The sequence below is a fragment of the Eleginops maclovinus genome, chromosome 20, assembly GCF_036324505.1.
Source record: "Eleginops maclovinus isolate JMC-PN-2008 ecotype Puerto Natales chromosome 20, JC_Emac_rtc_rv5, whole genome shotgun sequence".
NCBI classification, from domain to species: domain Eukaryota; kingdom Metazoa; phylum Chordata; class Actinopteri; order Perciformes; family Eleginopidae; genus Eleginops; species Eleginops maclovinus.
The window spans coordinates 11,494,809-11,511,335 of NC_086368.1; the positions used below are offsets into that span (position 1 = coordinate 11,494,809).

The 16,527-nt window shown below is 38.6% G+C and overlaps 1 protein-coding gene across 1 annotated transcript in view; it reads right to left on the minus strand.

The window, feature by feature from the left end:
- LOC134882174 (cadherin-22-like) overlaps positions 1-16,527 on the minus strand; it is a 135,601-nt gene that overhangs the window by 43,146 nt on the left and 75,928 nt on the right. Inside the window, exon 4 of the mRNA XM_063909765.1 lies at positions 11,056-11,350. Coding sequence (XP_063765835.1) covers positions 11,056-11,350 — 295 coding nt within the window. The remainder of the gene's footprint in view (positions 1-11,055; positions 11,351-16,527) is intronic.

Sequence of the window (16,527 nt, forward strand, 5' to 3'; positions counted from 1 at the left end):
TGAATCCTCAAAATGTGGATTTGTGGAGCAACAGTGTTGAAGTCATTATTTCTCACTTAGTGCTTTATATTTGTCAACAGTGCGCTTTCTCAGGCCTCTGGCAGAAAATACGCATACAATGGTGCATCCCTCCATTTAGTCACGCATTTTAGTTAAAGCTTGGCCTGAAGCAAATTAAACTTTTTGGTTTTGAGTTGATTTATTAATAGCATAAAAAAAAGAGCATTCACAAAGGACCATATGCATAATACCATTGCATGCAAAGAAGGCAAACGCCTGTTGTTTAAACAGTGTTGCATACCTGCCTTTTAGCAAGTAAGCACATTTTGTCTCATTATAAATAATTTTCAGAACAAAAAAAATAAAAGAGGGGACATAACTGGGTGCCAAAGGTCCTCAAGGACAAGGAGTCGGTCTTTGTCTCCATCTCTCTGGCCAATACTATGGGTAATTACTGACAGCTGGTGTTGTCGACCAAAGGTCACCGCTGTAGCCTTTCTTAGAGCCCTGTCATGCTACTGTCCAGCCACATAATGGCCATATGCTAATGATGCTAATTAGTGGGAAGTGTCAGAGCACTGTTTGTTTCCTGTCATCCAATGGAGCTCCTAAGGGGGGAGAAAAGCTAGTGGATTATCATTAAAGTCATTCAGCCATTAAGTCAGACAGCTCCGATCACTATTCTGTTCCTGTCACCTATAGCACTCCTTTGTTCACCCTGTATGTAGATAGGAGCTTGCAGGTATGCATGCAACGCATAGTTAGCATACAAAGCAGCCCTCAACCTGGTCTATGATACAAGTGAAACAAATGAGGGTGTGCTATTTAAAGGCTAGTTTGTGGCAATGGGAAAAAAAAGAAGCTCAAAGGTAATTTAACCTAATAACCTATTGGGGTGAAAAAGAAGAGGACACGCAAAAATACATGGCGTGTTTGTTCAGCAATTTCAACACCAACAAATGAACATTTCAACAACCGTGTATTTGTCTCAGTTAAATCCTGATATGTTGTACTTCCAAGAGATTCATAGCACTGCACATTAACTACTGTATATTAGCTTTTCATTCATTTTCTGAGTCTCATCATACATTCATTACCCCATCCATACCAGAATGCAAACAACCCTAATCCTTAGAAGATCACGATATGCTGTATCCCATTGAGGGATGAGTTAGATATCCTTCTTATCACATTGAAAACATAAGGCTGTATTGGTATTTTCATTACTTGCAGCGGGCAGGGGTTTGCTAATTCCGCTACCTGGGTGGCCCTACCGCTGTTTGTCCAACAAAGCCATTTTCGTCCAAGGGATTACTTCCTTATCTTAATTTTCCCCAGGTAACAATCAGTTTGATGCTGAGCTGTCTCTGGGTACTGGCTGGCAGCAACGTCAGATGGCTTGGAAGAACTATATAAATGCAAATGCTTCTTTATTGTGTTTATATTAAAAAGAGAAGTGAAGCAGTGAGTTTGGCACTTGGGTTCTTATTAAAGCTCTGGCTTGCATCAGTGTTTTCAGTGAAGGAAGTCATTACTTACAGTATCTGTTGGCTTGGTTGGCACTTAAGCAGATTCTACAGTTGATGGACTTGTGGGAATTCAATGAAAATTATTGGCTTTCTCAGATTTGAATGTAATGCATATTGCAGTAATAGCAGTATCTCTAATGGAGTGAAGCTCCTGAAATTCATTAGCTTAAGAGATGTTTTTCTCCCACCAACTAATAAAACTGCTCTCAGATGAAACAGCAGGCATTGTAGCAATAACAATTTTAATTACCCAAACATACAGGTTGGTTTCTCTTTATTCCTCTTAACAGACACATTTGTCTGTGCTGTGTTTCTTTGGTTTGGTTATACAACAAAAACTTTCCTATTCTTAAAATGTCATACATAATTACACCAATGAGGAAATTGAATGACACAGTCATTTATACCTTGTGTAATTGCTTCAGTTTTTTTATTTTTATAAACAGTGGCAACATACTTTAAACTAAACTGTATTGTTTACACCGGGTGCTTTATTTTCTATTATTGCTGCATCGGTGTAAACAAGTTTGATTCCACTGTAGTACACCCTGATATACTGCTGGGTGACCCATTCAGCCATTAAGGTGAGGTCAAGGATGATACTGCCAATGAGAAGACATCAATATTATAACAGTCTTCAAAGTGCATATTTTTATATGATTTTGACATAATCGGTGTACATTTATTTAACGTTATTTAACACTTAATATTTATATTTTTCTATTATTTTAACATGTAACTTTCATTAAGGCACTAACAATCCCACATGTTGCCACAAATTAAACGCTAATTAAGTGAATTACTTATATAAATAAATAAGAATGAAAGGTTTAGGGATTATTCCTTTCTATTAATTAGTCTGTTTATTACCAGTGCACACAATTATTCCTAAAATGCTGTAACATAGGGACAACAGTCCTTCTAAAAATAACCCCATCCAGTCTGTGTTGGATATACTATTAAGGCAGTGTATAGTATCCCTTGAGGAATAATGTAAATACTATTCAGATGCAAACTAACTCTGAGGCTATCTTTGATGAAATGGAGCAAGCAGTAGGGTTGTTTTGGGGGTGTGGACGATTCAGTAGATTGTGGGTGACAAAGGCTTTGTAATGAGATTTATGCACAAGTTTGGTTTAATGGTGTCAACACAGGCTGTTGGAATGGGTTCCCACACCATTTCAGCACTCCGGGAGAGATCGTTCAATTACTGCAAGGGGAGCTGGAGGAGTGTGCCACGTGTGAGACACTAGACTGACAGCTATTTAAGAGGCAGCCTCGTAAAAGAGATTTGTGCCTACCTCAGCTGGTGCTGTACTGGTGCGAGCTTCAGTGGAGGGGTCTAACGGCTGCAGCGCTGAGCCTCTTTTCTCGGTACGACCCGCCTTAATCTGCAGGACTGAGTGCTCCCCGCCCGCATTATGGATCATTTAGTAAAGCCATAAAAGCTGAGGTGTTTTCACATGAAAAGTTATTTCTTCACTACTTCTACAGTGATTCATTCCTCTCTCATTCACATAAATGCCCCAGGAGAGAGAGGTGGGAAGAGCAAAGGAGGGTGAGAGAGAATGTAAAGTATAAAGGGGAGAAAAATCCGCCATGTGATAAAAGCCAATAGCCTGCTTACATTGATCCCCGTCCGGATCTCTACAAGGATTTGGGGATATTTTTCATCCCTCTTGACACAAATTGTAAATCTATTCTTTGCTAACCTTTGAATTTAAGTCTACTGAAAGATCCAATCATTATTTCTTTTGAAGAGAATAGTGTGGGTCGGTGTGGCATGTCAAGATTATACTTTAACCTCTCATTACATTTGAATATTTGTCTGTAGACAAACAATGTCAACGTTTTTAACTTTGAAGCAGCATAACTTTCCTCTCCTATCATCCTCCCTCAACGGGCTAGGCATCAACATTATTATTTCAGAGACAGCGTATTCTTTGCACAGTGTCAGAATAAATAATGCAAAAGACTCTTAAGACAGTGTCCCTGCTTCTCTGCCTGATCGCATCTCCGCAATATTGAAAAAGTAAGAGCCTTAATCAATTTCACAATTGCAAATCTCTTGTGCTGCTTTAGTCTTTCACTTCTTCCATGACTCCTTACACACTAAATCACACATCTATCTCTCTCTCTCCATCTCCCTAACATACACACTGATTCATACACATGACACCACACACATCGGCCCAAATCAATTATGTCAAGCGCTACTGTTGAGCACATAATGGTAGTTACTGGTCATATACATAAAGGAGGTTGGCAGAGAATATTGATTGTAAGTTGCTCCTGCCTTGTCGCATCTCTCTCTCCTGTGATCCTGCTGCTCCGAATGTCTCATCCTCTGTTAGCATGACAAGGCCCGGCTGTCCTAATGTTGACGGCAGCAATTTGCAGCCTCCTGGGCATCCTCTCTCTGGACCCCAACAGCAGGGGGGGTGATTATGTCTTTAATCCCCTTGCGGAGTTCTCACATTAAATAGAAAAGTGGTAGGGAATGTATCTCTCATGCTAACAATGCAGATGGTTAGGACAAAAGACAGGAATAGATGAGATAAAACATCAAAGAAAAAAAGGGACATGTTCTCCTGGTTGTGAACAACCAGGCATTAAAGGCACCCTACTTGAATGAGATTTTTTTCATTCAAGGCTCTGTTATTTCTTGATTTTTATTTTATGTTTTCATGAAACAAATCACTTGCCAAAACAGTACTGGCAAAAAGTAACTTTGGGGGTAAAATGTCAGTACATTTATAAACCGTTATTGACAGGTTTTTCCTTCTCTACCGATTTATATTGCTATGATTTGTGTCAGTCTCCATTAACACTCTTTAGATGCTTGTGTATTTTGTTGACACTGTGTACCCCCCGATAGATGGGTCAGTGACATTCATGAAGCCACTTAAAACCTACTTTCCACAGGGCTTTTATTATATTATCTGTTCTCTCAGTCTTTTCAACCTCGATATTTCACTGGTGTTTTTGAGCACCTGCTTAGTGAGTGTCTTTGAGTAGAAAAACTATTCTATAAAGAGTTCATTGTATTCGATTCATTGAAACAACATGTGGCTTATTGAAACCAGTATAGTTAAGTATAATTATAAATAATAAATAATCCAACAAAATGAATAAGATCATATCATTTACAGAAATAACATACCTACAGGTATGGAGGAATGCAAGAAAGCCTCAGATGGTGACATTTGTTTAGCAGCATAAGGTGCAGTGAATCATTTTAACTTCCCTGTTGTTAAATGGCCTTTGCAATTCATATATCAGACTATGTTTTTCTTGAATTAGAATAGGATAGATGTCAGTCCAAGGCTGGTATTGAGTTACTTTAAACTCTGTCTATTCTTTTTCTGTGTTGGGTTATTCTACACTACATCAACTAGTATCATTGGTATATAATAGCTTACAATAGCAGTCAGCTCAATGTCTGTTATCAGACCGTTATTTGCCTGCCTGTTGTTCTTAAGACACAGTGACTTGTCAGTCAGTGTTACCTGAGGTTGGAGGGCACGACAAGGCCGTCATGTCGTGCCACATCTTTGTCACTCAGAGGACCTCGGGTCGTCTCTAATGGAACCACATCAATCACAGGATAAGCTCTTTGGAAACGTTTCACCCTGTTGTGATTCCACCATCAAGAGCTGCCCCTCTTAGCCACATTTCCATCAGACTCCCTCGCTATCTCAAGACCTTTGAATGGTAGGAGAGGATGTCTGCCTCAGTGACTAAATGGTTTCAAACTAAACACACTGTGCTACCTTTCAGTCAGCTCACATAAAAACTGAACAAAAAGAAAACAGATGGATGTCTTAGTATGCATATAGTAACACATTGTAATAAAACTTGGATTCAAAGATTTCAAATTGGAACAGGCCTGTCTTTATTACTTCAATATGAGCTAGGTGTGTGGAGCATAAGCATTAGCTTGGGGTGGCACTGTGTCACAGCCAATAATGTCTCAGCAGCATGTGTCCTAGATATTGTGTCTTAAAACTCAATCTATCCAATGCCTTACTGTAAAAGATCCCAAACTATACAGCAATCCATCACTATTGGCATACACGTTAGACATTGCTTTGGCCTCTTGGTTTAAAAAACATTTCTGTATCTCAAAGCTACATAAATATTTTGCAACTTACCATGGCTATTGAAAACCAAAGGAAAAGGGATTGATCCAATTCAAATAGTAATGTTGTAAATACTAGAAAGCTGGTTATCTTAAGTAAGCTGTATTAACATACAGTATATGCACCATGAAAAAGCTGTTATTATATTGAAAGGTAAATAGGCTTAATTTTTATGATCACATTTGTTTGTGCTATGAGACACACACACTGCTTAAAGTAACACAAAATGAGGAGATGGTTTTCAATTAATCTCCAGTTAACCTTTTGAATACACTTAAACAAAACATGTTATCTTCTTTACTTAATTTTTGCCATCTTGAAAGCTTATTTTTAAAGATATATCTGAACTATCACCATTACTTATAAATCATCAGTAAGATTCGCCACAAGCAAAAAACTGGGAAAAATAATCCCATACAGACAACGGATGATTGCAAGATAGAAAATCACAAACCTAACCCTAACCATAAGAACCAGACTTTATCAAAATGCAATGATAAACTCAATTGCTAACTAACAAAAAAAGTACATAAAAAAATCAAATTGAAAGGGTAAAAGAAAAACTGCAAGGAATACCAAAAGTCTCTTTGGATACTTGATATTTTGAAACGTTCTACTCCAATTTAATGAAAAAAAACGCAATCCAGAAGTTAGAAGGCGTAATCTCTATTTGTTTGTTGCATTTGACTGAAGAACAAACCAACATACAGAGTTCACTCAAATCCATTACATTTTTTCTTAGCTGGACATACAATTAAAATATGGCTATTAACACCACATCGTAATGAATTGCCCCTCATTTCATCACAATTCATCTGCTTATTGCAGCTCTGCTTTTTGAGGGAACACTTTAAAAATGATATTAAACTTAAAGGAGATTTCCTAAAAAATGAATAAATATCGACAACCTTATTTCTCTTGAAACAAAGCAATCCTGCCTGTTCATTATCATTACGTTTTACCAGATGAAAACTGACATACAAGTTATTTTCACCACCCAAAACTTTGGTCTCAAAGATATATAATATGTTACTGGTCTTAGTTGTGAAACGTACGTGCTCTAAAGCAGGCTATAGCTCCGTATTCTTCTAACTCCCTAGTAAAGCGTGTGTCTGTGATTCGGCAATATACATATTAAGGATACACCTCTTTATATGTTAACACATTATGCAAATTCAAGTGGTCTCAGTGAACTTTTATTGGGACGTTTACGATAACACAAGGCTGTTTGACAAATATGAATTTGAGGTATTTCATAATGGAAAGATGGGAGTTTAAAATGAATAGACTTGTACATCTCACATCACCTTGCAAATGGACACAAGAAACATTAGAGCTTTTAAAATTGCAGGTGAATTACATGATGATGAGTTCATTTTTATTCAGAAAACACTGAGGATGGTGAGCCATAAAGAGAAAGATGACCCATCGGTTTATAAATGAGCATCCATTAATCAAATAGAGCTATAATACACTGTTTCTTTAATATAAAACATCTTCCTTAAGCCTCAAAAATACAGTGAAATATGTAATAAATTAAAATAACTAGTATGAGGCTATTCAAATAGCATTATTCTCATATCCAATAAAATAGTTGTGGGTGAGGTGTGTGAGATGCACACACGTATACAAAAAGTGTGTGTGCAAAAAAACATGAAACTAGTGAAACTAAAATAGAGAATTTTTATTGTAGCCAAAGTTAAAGTCAGAAGGGAACATGGATGATTCATTGCTCTGAAGCATCACTATGTCAATACATTTGAAACTGGTTATCTTCTCACTGGGGTAAATGTGTTTCTTTAACAACAGCCATATCCATTCCTTCCTTCAATCTGGTGATCATGCGTGAACTGGAAGCAATGCAAGGAAACACTGTAAACAAACAGATAGAAGCAACTGGGAGAAAATGCTTATTCCAAAAGAATGTGCCAAAGCCACAGCTGAGCCACTATCCCTGTACACTGTTGCAGTAGCTCTTAAAAAATACGAAAGTTACCCGGAAATCTCAAAAAACAATTATGATCTCAAATAAACTAAACAATTGAACCAGGTAATATGTTTTTCCCCAAGGCATTTTATGAGTGCAATGTAAGCTTAACATAGACATCCTGTTGACTGTAAGTAAGCCACACATTTGTCAATAAAGCTCTTCAAATTTAGATCACCCTGTTGTCTCGGATTGTTAAGTAAGTACTACTAATTACATATTTTATTATCTGCTAAATCAATAAATACAACACATGTATTTGAGCTGTGATAAATCATGTTATAATATAATATAATATAATAAGTCATTCCTAAGCAACATCTTCAAGTCAGATTATTCTGGGTTGTGTTCGGTCCAGGATGTCCTCTACCAAGAGACTGTATTAAATCCATTTTTCACAGTCTTTATCATTATGAGTCAGAGGACACAGCAGCGTTCTGAATAGTGACTCCATACATGTTCCCTCTACTTTCCCAACAGAAAGACATTCACGGTTCTCAAAGCAACATTCAATCATCCATGCACTACAAATTTGATTTAAGACAGCAATTTCATTAGCCACACATTCTCCAAAGGACAACACAGAGCTCGGGCCCTCACATTTCATCATCATCTTTCCTGCTCCTGTTCTATTTGCCCTCTCTTCTCCTTTTCAGAGTTAACCAAGCCTTACAAACAAACAAAGGTAAACAAGTATTTTGTTTGGTTGCAGATGCTGAGCAAGCATGCAAAAAGACAGAAAAACAGAGGCATTTAGACTGACAGACATGAAGCGTCTGCACAAAGAGGGAGGGGTAAAAGCTGTAAAGTCATGACAAAGATGTGCACTGGGAGACATGACAGAAGTGATAAGTAAAAATGAATATGCCTCAGGCAGCTGACTACTGATTACTTTCTTACTATTATGGCCTGACGGTTTTCGAAGCAGTTTGCTGTAGGGTTGGCCATAAAACAGCACAGTGAGCACATCACTGGTGTGGATAATGCTTGCATCCTGATTCCATCATAAAATAAAACACAACCCTACCTCAGATCACAGGAGCTGAGTCCAAATGACATAAAACCGACTGATTCTTACCAGGTGTTGGGTATAAAATGTGGTCACAAAGGAAAAATGAACAAAAATCAAGTCTTCACTATAAAAGATGACAGTATGCTTATATGGTGGGGACGGACAGTTATTTTGGATGATGCAAAGGACAAAATAATAGGATTTGCTCATAGTTGGAAAATAATATAAAACAAGTGCGGATGCCGTTGAGCCTGCTCAATGGACAAATAAACACAGATATGCAAAAGCAAATAAACAGCGGGTGTTTTGCTTTTTTAGTTGTCCTAATAAATCCATTGGACAATGCATTTATTCTGTCTCTCGATGAATTCCCATTTAACATCTCTGTCTACTGAACTCAGCCCCAAGCCAATTTGTAATGATTTCAATCTTCCAAAACAGGTTACAAAAACACATTTTGATGCTTATTAATTTACCGAAAGCGGCCGGGCACTGCGGTTTTTATCAGGAAGAGTAAACAGTATATTTGTTGGGGATTATTTTTAACCATGGATTATTACAAATTTAGTGCTGAGAGTGATTATTCACAGCAGCAGGACAGCGTATGTGAAATTGACCCAAAAATAATCTGCAGTGCCAATGCTTATCGTAATCACCCAGGGCAGCGCTGCGGTTCACTGAATTATTAGATTGTTGACAAAAAAGAGGAATCAGCTTTTTCAGGCCCTTGATTACAAAGGCAATACTTGATAATGTAGTAGTTGTTGTTAGTTTGGTATTATACAATATGAAGAACATACTGTACATTAAAGCTGAGTTTCCCTTTAAGTGATATTCTCCACCTATTCAAAGACTGCTTCAGACACGGCGTTGAAAGCCCATGAGCTGGTGAGTGACATGTGGCAGTCAGACACCTTTATTTTCATTTTCCTCCCTTCAGATATTGTCATTGTGCTTGTGACCTTATCACTGACATGCCAAAAAAAATACTGCTGGCCTTAGATGATGTTCTACAGGCTTACAGCGGAAAGTACAGCAATAGGGATGGGGCAGAGAAGGGTTGACTAAGCAGTAGCTGTTACATCATTAGTCCTAGTGCTTCACAAATATGTTTAAAACATGAACTGCACACTCATTTAGTTCATAATTGGAGTAAGGTGCGATAGGGTCACACAAGGGGGAACAGCCAAAGTGGAAGGGTCGAGATCATTAAGATTACATTAACTAACATTAACTTAGCATGGTCTCTATGACTCCATCCGTTTCCTTCTTGGAAACATAATAACTGCTTTCCGCAGTTTTGCATCTTTTAAAAAAATTCTGCATTTTTCCTATTCTATTTATCAGTCTCCTATTTTCTGCTACCCTTCAATTGCTCTGTCCCTCACACTCTCTCCCCCCTTCTTCCCAATCCCTCACACACAAATGCACACGTGCATGCACGCGCATGCATGTGCAAACACACACACACACACACACACACACACACACACACACACACACACACACACACACACACACACACACACACACACACACACACACACACACACACACACACACACACACACACCATTCAGTTTTAGAGAGCACTGTAGGCAGAAATGCCCATGGTTTGGATCATGCTGAGGAAGCACAAATTAATTCCAATCAGGCTTGAATAGGGAAGAGCCATTCCATTCTGCACCACTCCTGGAGTCATTCAAACAAGGAGCACACCCTCCTCTTCTGCATATGCATGATAATACACACACATGCACAAATCAGTATCACACACAACACTCTGAACACACATGGTGTTGTGATATCACTTGGCAGCAAAACATAATTTTGTTTTTTAAACATCAGTGATGTCTGTGACACTAATACCATGCTAATGAAGCCCATGACACTTTAGTTCAGCTGTTTTTTTTTTTCAGAATCCGCTAAGATTTTGAGCAACCCATGGAGCGCAGCTAATACTGTTGCTGACAATAGAAACACTTTTGTCAAGATTAAAAGCATTGTGGTTTCAATTTCAAATGCCAGCCTCTATGAAAATATTGTGCACATTGCTACCCTCCTCAAATCCATGTCACCATTCTACCCCCTTTCATCCACAATGAATTCACTGTTGCCATTTCTATTTCCATCTAACAACCCCTGTCTGCTTTTTGCCATCTTAAGAATAGGGGAGAATTTTAGCATATTGCTCTACTTGGCATTTTTTTGCTCCCTTGAGCCGAGGACAAAGCATTATGTTAAAGACCCATACTTATGTATCATGAAAAAAACTGTAATATAACTACTGATTATATTCAGTACTGTGCACCTTTGGGCCATTCTGAGCCCAAAGCTCCAAACAGATGATTCCTGTCTGACTGCACTACATGGTTCTTGGCTTACCTATGGGTGACAGCTCTGCCACACTGCCGATGTAAGGTCCCTCCAAGAACTTCGGCTCGCTGTCGTTGATGTCCTGGACCTTTATGACAAACTCTGACTCTGATTCCAGAAGGTCGTTGGATAGCCGGTCCCTGGCCCGGGCCCTCAGTGTGTAGGAAGCCTTCTCTTCTCGGTCCAGTCTCTCTGTAGCATGGATGTCTCCTGTAAGCTCATCAATGATGAAGATGGTCCCTGCCCCTTCTCCCGTGATAGTGTACTTGATGTTGCCTTCACCCTCATCAGAGTCTGTATGGATCTGTAAAATTAAATTAAATTGAGTTAATTCATAAACTGGGACTCACACTTTATGTTTATTTTATTTTATGTGACAGCATGGCAACCCTAATGCTTCAGAATTAGGTTTACACCATATCACTTTTGCAGCAGCAGGTGCAATTTACTAGAAACATACACATAATGAGGAAACATTGTATATTAAGGTATTTAAGTTGAATAATGTTGATATACGTATTTGCTCTGGCAATATCATGTCCGATCATGTAAACTTAAACTATATTTACATTTTTTGTTAGCAAGGGTGTTGGTTAAATCTTGAGGAAAAAAAAAAAGAAAAAAAAGTCAAAATTGATTTGAAGCACATAACAGGCAAGTATATTTTAGTTAAATGTTATATGTAATTAAATATGCAATGTTTACATCAAAGTCTTTAATTGTTAAGGAAATACTTCATTGTTGCAAAATCTTCTGTAATTTACTTACTTTGAATTAATTCATGGGTTACTTTGTTGGAGTAAATTTGAAGGCAGGCTAAGAATATGTTTTTCCAAACATATTTTATACGCCTACAACACAAAGTACTGTATGTGAACCCACCGGACTGCATTGAATGGGAAGGTGTCAACTAGAGGCCACAAACTTTAAAGGCTACAATCTTTCACAAATGTATGACCACTTGATATCACATATGGACACTTCATGACACCTAACTCCACTTCACTGATGAAAGCTGTTAGATGCAGCTGGAAGTTCAGTAAACCAGTATGTGGGCGTTGAGTTTAATATATCACATATTTTGCATAGCATTTTCTATTTAGTTTTAACTTCTGTGAATACTGATGGTTTGTGTTATTGATAGTTGTCAGAAAATGACATTTGGTCCTCAGCCGTGACCATTTGAAATTAGTCCATACTTTCCACCCATTCCCTTATCTTATCCCTTCAATGGCAATTGCAGCTTAAGGCCTTCCTAGAGCTTCCTATAACCAGCCATCATCGTTGTCATATAAAAAAAGACACCTCCGTTCTAGTAATGATTTACACCTTTTTTGCACATGGCGCCCTTCACAGGATGTGACGCCCAAATTAGGAGATCAAAGTCGTTTCAAAGATTGTTAAAGGTAGAGACATAGAGGTGCCAGGGCTGAAAAGTGAACTTAAAAGAGCCTTTATAAATCAGAGCTATAGTTCCCCCTAATGTGATTAGAAGACATTCCAGAGGCAGCAATAGGAGCAGCATTGGTCCCCCATCCCAACCTCCCTTTTGGCTCTTTAGTGAGCACTAGACTTGCTCCCTCCCTCTCTTTCTCCCCCTCTCACCTTCTTTCTAAAATGATAACTCAAAGCTATCTATGTAGTGTGAGTGTGCAGTGTGCAGACCATACAGGGGGAGAGGGGAAATCGCCCCGGCCTCCCTAGTTAATATTTTATAAAGGCTTAATTAAATACAGGCTTCTATCACCCTCGCGGGGGTTTTCATTAAGTATTTTGTCGTAAAACCTGCAGAATAATGCAGGGCTGAGCCTTCATATTGCCTCCCTCATCCATTTTCCCCTCCTCTTTATCTATCTGTTTTTGCCTATTTTCACCATTCTGAATCATCCTGAAGACAAATACTTGAACAGTCAGAGGAAATATACTTACGGTTACTTTGATGGTATCAATATTTTAGTTATAATAAAACAAGTTTCATTGGTCCAAACGGTGAGAGTTGTCCAATAAAAGTGTGCATAGTCATGCGCTGCAGGATATGCTTCCCCAAGACTTTCTGTGTTTCTAAATTAGATTTTTGGAGACAAGCATGTGTGTGAAATGTCATTTATTAATTGAATTGCACAAATGCTGGCACCATGCTTGTAAGTTCATACCTACTGTACATGTGCTAAACCAGCCACATGCACACACCTACCTACTGTATTTGCTTGCTCACACACATCCAAACACACACACAGGCATACATAGATAGTGAGTTCATCATTCTGCTGGGATGATGCTATTTTTCCCCCCTCAGGCTGAATATACCCATCCGTCTGTCAGTCTATCCTCACTGGAGTGATTCAAGTTGGCAGCATGAAAAACACACATACAATGCTTAGCAAATTGTTCTCAGTAAACTAAAGGTCAGAGCCAGGACATCACTCTGTTAGCAAATAATAAACAGGAGTGCAAATCTACCCTTAACAAATTTACATGAAGAGTCCGCTGCTGCTGAGCAAAAATCATGCTCCACTGGTCAAATCTTTGATGCATCTTTCTAAGAGCTGCACATTTTACATTTTGCATCAGTGTCACCAGATGAAGACAGTTACAGTGGTATGCAAAAGTTTGGGCACCCCTCTGAGATTTCATGACAATTTGCTTTTCCTTTATAATAGAAGATCACAGCAACAACATTTGTTTTCCTACAAAGATGTAGACGTTTTAGTGTTTTCCAGACCAAAATTCTTAGGGTAGCATTACATAGTTTTATTATAATAAAATAAAATGCAAAAAATGGGATGTGCAAAAGTTTGGGCACCCTTATAAATAGCATTCATTTCAACACCTGTACGGATTTATAGCTGACAGGTTGCTGCACAAAATTGCTTTGATTAGCTCATTAGACCTTCAATTACAAAGACAGGTGGAACCAATCATGAAAAAGGCTATTTAACATAGGTAATAGCTGGCTGTGCCTGGCCTAGGTTCTTTCTTAGGGAGTGGCAAGATGGGGACCTCAAAACAACTCTCCACTGACCTGAAAGCTAAGATAATCCAACATTATAAATTAGGAGAAGGGTACAAAAAATTATCTGACAGGTTTAAACTGTCTGTCTCCACAGTCAGAAACGTAGTTGTGAAATGGAAGGCCACAGGAACAGTCCGTGTGAAGGAAAGATGTGGTAGGCCGACAAAAATAGGGGAAAGGCACAGGCGAAGGATGGTGAAAATGGTCACAGAGAAGCCACAGACCACCTCCAGAGAACTACAACAAGATCTGGCTGCTGATGGTGTAGTTGTTCACCGTTCCACAATCCAGCGTACTTTGCACCAGGAAGAGCTCATTGGAAGGGTGATGTGCAAAAAGCCTTTCCTGAGTGTTAATCACAAGAAGAGTCGCATGAGGTATGCAAAAGCACATCTGGACAAGCCAGAAGCATTTTGGAACAAAATACTGTGGTCAGATGAGACCAAGATTGAGTTATTTGGTCATAACATGAACAGGTATGCATGGCGAAAAAAACACACTGCATTCAATGAAAAGAACTTGTTGCCCACTGTAAAATTTGGTGGAGGATCTATCATGTTATGGGGCTGTGTGGCTAGCACAGGTACTGGAAAACTTGTTAAAGTTGAGGGCCACATGAATTCCTTACAGTACCAGGAGATTCTTGACAAGAATGTTCTAGAGTCAGTCACAAAGTTGAAGCTACGCCGGGGTTGGATTTTTCAGCAGGACAATGATCCTAAGCACCGATCAAAATCCACCAAGGAATTCATGCAGAAGCACAGGTACAATGTTCTGGAATGGCCATCCCAGTCCCCAGACCTTAACATCATTGAAAATGTATGGATTTATTTGAAGAAGGCTGTCCATGCACGGAGGCCAAGAAACCTGACTGAACTGGAGACGTTTTGTGTGGAAGAATGGGCCAAAATACCACCTGCCAGGCTTAAGGGACTTGTCTGTGGCTACAGGAGGCGTCTACAGGCCGTTATTGCAGCAAAAGGAGGCAATACTAAATATTAATGGAATTATTTCTTAGGGGTGCCCAAATTTATGCACATGCCTATTTTTGTTTGAATGCACATAAACATGTTTCTGTTTGACCAATAAAAGTTATTTCACTACTGAGATGTTTCTGTTACCATAAGGTATAACATATGTTAAAATGAAGTTGCTGCTTCAAAAGCTCAGCAAGTGACAAACTGATGCAGTGGTTTTCCTAAGGGGTGCCCAAACTTTTGCATACCACTGTATATGAAGAGGGGGGAATAGAGTTAGTTTGGGCTGGAAACATTTTTCATTCGTCAGGTCAGTATTCTTGTGAAAAGCGGGAAAAAAAAGACTAAAAACAAATACATGCAACCATATATATTAAAGGACAAAGTCTACCTTCTTCAGACCAAACATTCAATAAGGAAACACATAATCCATGTGATTTAAGTACTGATCACAGGGTTTTGCAGTTTGAGTATTGTTTTGGGGGCATTACGTTAGTTATTTACCGCAGTTAGAAAAGGGTAGCTATTTAAATCCATTGTTACAGGCAGATTACAAGGTGAGCAGTGCTGCTGATCCCAGCGCACACTACAAACATTTTATGACCACCTCACAAAATTGCAAGGACAAAAAACAGAGCACACTTTAACGTAGAAGATTACTTGCCATGCTTGCCCACATAATGTTAGCAATGTTAAAGGCAGGTGCACACATTTGACAAATGTGTGAAGAAGCAGGCTTTTAGAAACACATGAAGCACATATTTTTAGATTTGTATAAACTCTTTAGATATTATTTTAGTTATTTTGTGCATTCTTCCAGGACTTGCATAGGAATTATCAGTTTATTAGTTTTAGCCCACAGGACTCACCAAATCAGAATATTTAATGATTACAAGAAATTCAAAATACGAAAATGCTATGTTATGGGAATTTCTACGAATAATATAGACATCACTCATATGCCCATGTGTGCATTTAAATTGTACATTGTTTGATACATTTTACTACCTTAATATGGTCTGCCCAAACCTAATATTAGCCTGATCGAAACTTTGAAAACATTTGTGCGCAGAAGGACTTCAAAAAGGTTTACTTAATGGCCAGTATGAAAAGAATGATTACAGTGACCAGCAACTCTCACAACACGCATCATTCATGACATAGGGGTACAATAACAGCATATTGTAGATAACACTGATAAAATAATCTGAACCTCTTCTTTAAACTTACTTAGAATGTGCATTTGTCGCTGTGGCTTAGCAGGTATTATGAACCAGTATCTGGCTTTAAGCTAAAATGTATGCAAGAAGTAAGCACTGCCTAAGGGTTTACATCGGGGGCTGTGGGGTGACTCAGGGGAGAGTGAGGCTGTTGAAGCCCTGTCAGGTTCACCTTTGGGTCATAACAAAGTGTCTAGCTGTCACTGTAGGCTAACCAGCTTAAGGGAGTGAAATATGACTCACACACAGTGACACAAAGTTTCCTTCTTGT